Source organism: Mercenaria mercenaria, chromosome 10, assembly GCF_021730395.1.
Source record: "Mercenaria mercenaria strain notata chromosome 10, MADL_Memer_1, whole genome shotgun sequence".
NCBI lineage: Eukaryota > Metazoa > Mollusca > Bivalvia > Venerida > Veneridae > Mercenaria > Mercenaria mercenaria.
Genome location: NC_069370.1, coordinates 22324247 through 22327958, shown reverse-complemented (window position 1 = coordinate 22327958; position 3712 = coordinate 22324247). Strand labels below are relative to the sequence as shown.

The following is a 3712-nucleotide window of genomic DNA, read 5'->3' as shown; positions in this document are numbered from 1 at the left end:
AATAATTCGTTCTTAATTGCTTGCGCAATCATACAGTAACTGTTTGGTCCACCTTGTCCGTAACAATGTGTTTTCTTGATTTCCCTTTTAACCTTTTACAATTTATCACTGACATTATATATCTTACTAAGGAACTTTTTCACAATATCTTGATAAGTTTGGAATTAATTGTCAAAATGTTTGATGGGGTATTTTCCTTTGTAAATTTCAGATATTTCTGACACTTTTTTTTTAAATTCAAATTTGTCTTATGAATTGCATAAATTTTGAAGGCAACTGGCACTGCCCTGTAATTTTATTTTTTGTAAGCTTTTTTTTAAAGTCCTGATTTCAACCAGTTTTGACACAGGAAGAGTATATGGCAATAATATTCAATTTGACATTATTAAATACATGTAAATGATCAATCAAATCCTACTACCATCCTCGGTGAGAATGAGGTTTAGAATGAGGATTATTTATTTCAATTGCATCTTGCAAAACAAAACAAAGCTAATAATCACGAAATACGCTGTTACGGATGAGGCGGATCGAAAAGTAGGTACATTTCAGACATGCAAATGGGTTTTTCATTCTGAAAACTAATTAGAACCGTGGAACGAGAGGAAACGCATGTCAGTTTTCTTACATTTCAAAAATATCATTTGTGCAGAAGAGTGCCGTCAGAAGGAAGTTACAATATATTAACTGAATACAAATATGCTGCTCTGCAAAATATTTTTACTTCTTTTACTTTTTATGTGCGTCAACTCGGAAGAACCGCAATGTTCAAAGTATGACTTTGAAGAGAAAGTGTTGGAAAAAATGGTTCGCATAGAATTTCAAATGGAGAGATTGAAAACTGAAATGGGACAGTCTGTCAAGGCTGTTGAAAACATGAAGACAGGAATTGATGACACACTGAAGGCATTTGACACAAAACTCGAAACGTACGACGAAAACGTCCAGAGAATGAAAGCTTATGAAACGAAATTAGCAAAGACAGTAAGTGAAAAGCATCAGGGGTATGGCAAGAACATTGATGATAAACTTGCAGCCCTGGAAAACAAAACTGTTGAGACTCTTGATAAAAAGATCCAAGAACTACAAGCTATCAAAGGTAAAATTTATGTTTTGAAGTATAAACACATTAATGAAATTCTACTAAAGCGGAGCATTTGAAAGTATTTTTCATTAAAGAGGCACATGTCCAGACGTATGCCAATCATTTCAAACGAAGAATAATTTTACAAATGTTAGTAATTGAAAGCAAGATGTGCAATGAAGATTAGGAAGTATGCATTTAAAAAAAGTTTCTAAAATGTGTAGGAAATGTAAATTACAGTTTGTTTTTTTGAAATTATGTTGTTGTTGTTTTTCTAATTAAAACATATTCTAGAATTTTGCTACGTTACTATAATTTGATAACTGACCAATTATTGAGCAGTTGTGTATGAATTGATGTCTGAATTATGGTTTCGAGGTAAAACTTTTTTCCATTACAGAGCGTTTCAATTTGAGTGAACAATGAAAGTTTCCCCGGTAAACTTATATCATGAAATTCAAATGAGTTTAATATATATATATCAAAATGAAACATGAAATTCCTTTATATACCAGTGTCATCAATCATTTCTGCTCGCTTTTAGATGATGTTTTTACACCAGCAGTCGCTTTCAAGGCAAGATTGGATTCAAACATTGCTGTTGTTACAGGACAGACGATAGTGTTTCCTACTGTGCTCTTCAACGAAGGAGATTCTTACAACCATGGGACTGGCAAATTTACAACACCTGTAAATGGAACATATATGTTCACTATAGCGTTTTGTCTTAAGACCAGCAAGACTTTAGTCGTTGGTATTATGGTTGATCGTACAAAGTATACAGTGACATTGTTTTATGGGGCCGGATACTACGAGTGTTTAACTGGTGACACGGTGGCAGTGCTGACAGCCGGACAGGTGGTATGGGTTGAGGTATTATCTGGTGGAAGCACTGGTACAATTATTCATCAGAATAATTACAGATGGAACACATTTTCTGGAGCATTAGTTCATAAATAATCATAGGAATGTTGTGAGAACTTGGTCAACCCTTTTGCCTAATATATGTACATACGATGTAGTTGTCTGTTTATATATGTACATACTGGCAATAAAAAATAAACATAAACTGTGGATAAAATAAACTCGCCATCAAATGTTTTGCTTTTTGAAGTAATTAATAGAAAGGACTGTAATAACTGTACAGATACTGTTTTGAAACAGCACTGTTTAATAGCAGAACAACATCGCTTGAAATGAGAAAAAATGATAATATAAAGCACGATTCAGTGTAAGAAAAATGGTTTTTCACTAGTTCACATCTTATATTTTTTTTAGAATATCATGATGTTGTGAAGTGTAAAAACATTATAAGACGCGCCACAAAATAACTGTATTCTTTTTTATTATATACCTATATAAATTCTGTAAAAAATCGGCTTGTATTTCACAATAAAATATGAACAGACAGACAAAAATTCCGTATTGTACCTTTTAAATTCCGTATTGTACCTTCCGTATTGTATGCTGCAGGAGTATTTTCATTAATATGCATGACCCGACACATCTATAAATAGCGCACATAAAAACTTCACTAAGTTCCATTTAATATCGATAAACATTGAAGATTTCGTTCAAGAACAAAACAAGAATCAAAATGGTAAAGGTATATAATAAAAGGGTCATTATAACAGTAGCTAGATCTGGGACTTTGTATTCGGTTCTCGTGGATTTTGCTCCACTCGAGCCGAATACTGCATCCCAGATCAAGCTACTATTATAATAACCCTATTGTATTTCCATGATTGGTAATTATACATGCTTTGCATGAAGAAATTGAGAAATAACAAGTATCTAGTTACAAATTGACAGTGACATATATAAGGCCAATGCAATTTGTTTAGTGTCTAAATATATTATAAAATTACTGTGGTAGTATGCACAGTGCTTGATGAATTAAGGTGAGTTTAGACCACACTTTGTTTCTACAGTGTACGATAGTTATTATTCTATGAATGTATATACTATACTGAAAAGAAAATGACTGAACAAGATTGCAGATGAAGTTGTGAAAACCAAATAATTCAGGGAGAGCCTAAATTGTCCACCTGTCATATTGTAGAATAGCTATATCATACCAGGATTATCAGAATGATTTGCACGAAGTTCATGTATGAGGAAAAAGTAGGGCACTAGGTCGGGGTGGGTCTTTAAGTAGATGATTTTATACTGAACAATGTCACGTTTCGTGAAATGAAAAAAAAACCCACAAATATGATGAAGTTGTCACAAGAGTGTGAATTCGTGAAGTTCATGATTTTATACTTAACGTTTTCACGTTATATAAATTGAAAAAAAAAACTGAAGTGTAAAACGATTTCACGTTTCATGAAATTTAAAAAAGAAATATGACGTTTCATGATTTTATACATCACGTTTTCACGTTTTATATTTTATCAAAAACAAATCCTGAATGTTTACAACTTCCGTGTGAGTGTAAACAACAGTTTATAGTTGTAAAATATATTTACATGTATATGTTTTTCTCTCTTATTATGATTTTTATTACAGTTGCTTATGAGGAACAACTTCCGTTGATCCATACTATGTATATTATATTATTTGCATTACTGTTACAGTAAAATATATGTTTTGCTTCAGACATACTGTATTATATGACATAGCTTC

At 32.2% G+C, this 3712-nt stretch overlaps 1 protein-coding gene across 1 annotated transcript; it reads left to right on the top strand.

Annotated features, from left to right (window-relative positions):
* Positions 1-804: 804 nt before the first annotated feature.
* Positions 805-2044, top strand: LOC123559666 (heavy metal-binding protein HIP-like). The gene is made up of 2 exons (XM_045351670.2): positions 805-1099; positions 1629-2044. Exons 1-2 carry the CDS (start codon positions 805-807, stop codon positions 2042-2044), a joined length of 711 nt encoding a protein of 236 aa, XP_045207605.2.
* Positions 2045-3712: the final 1668 nt, after the last annotated feature.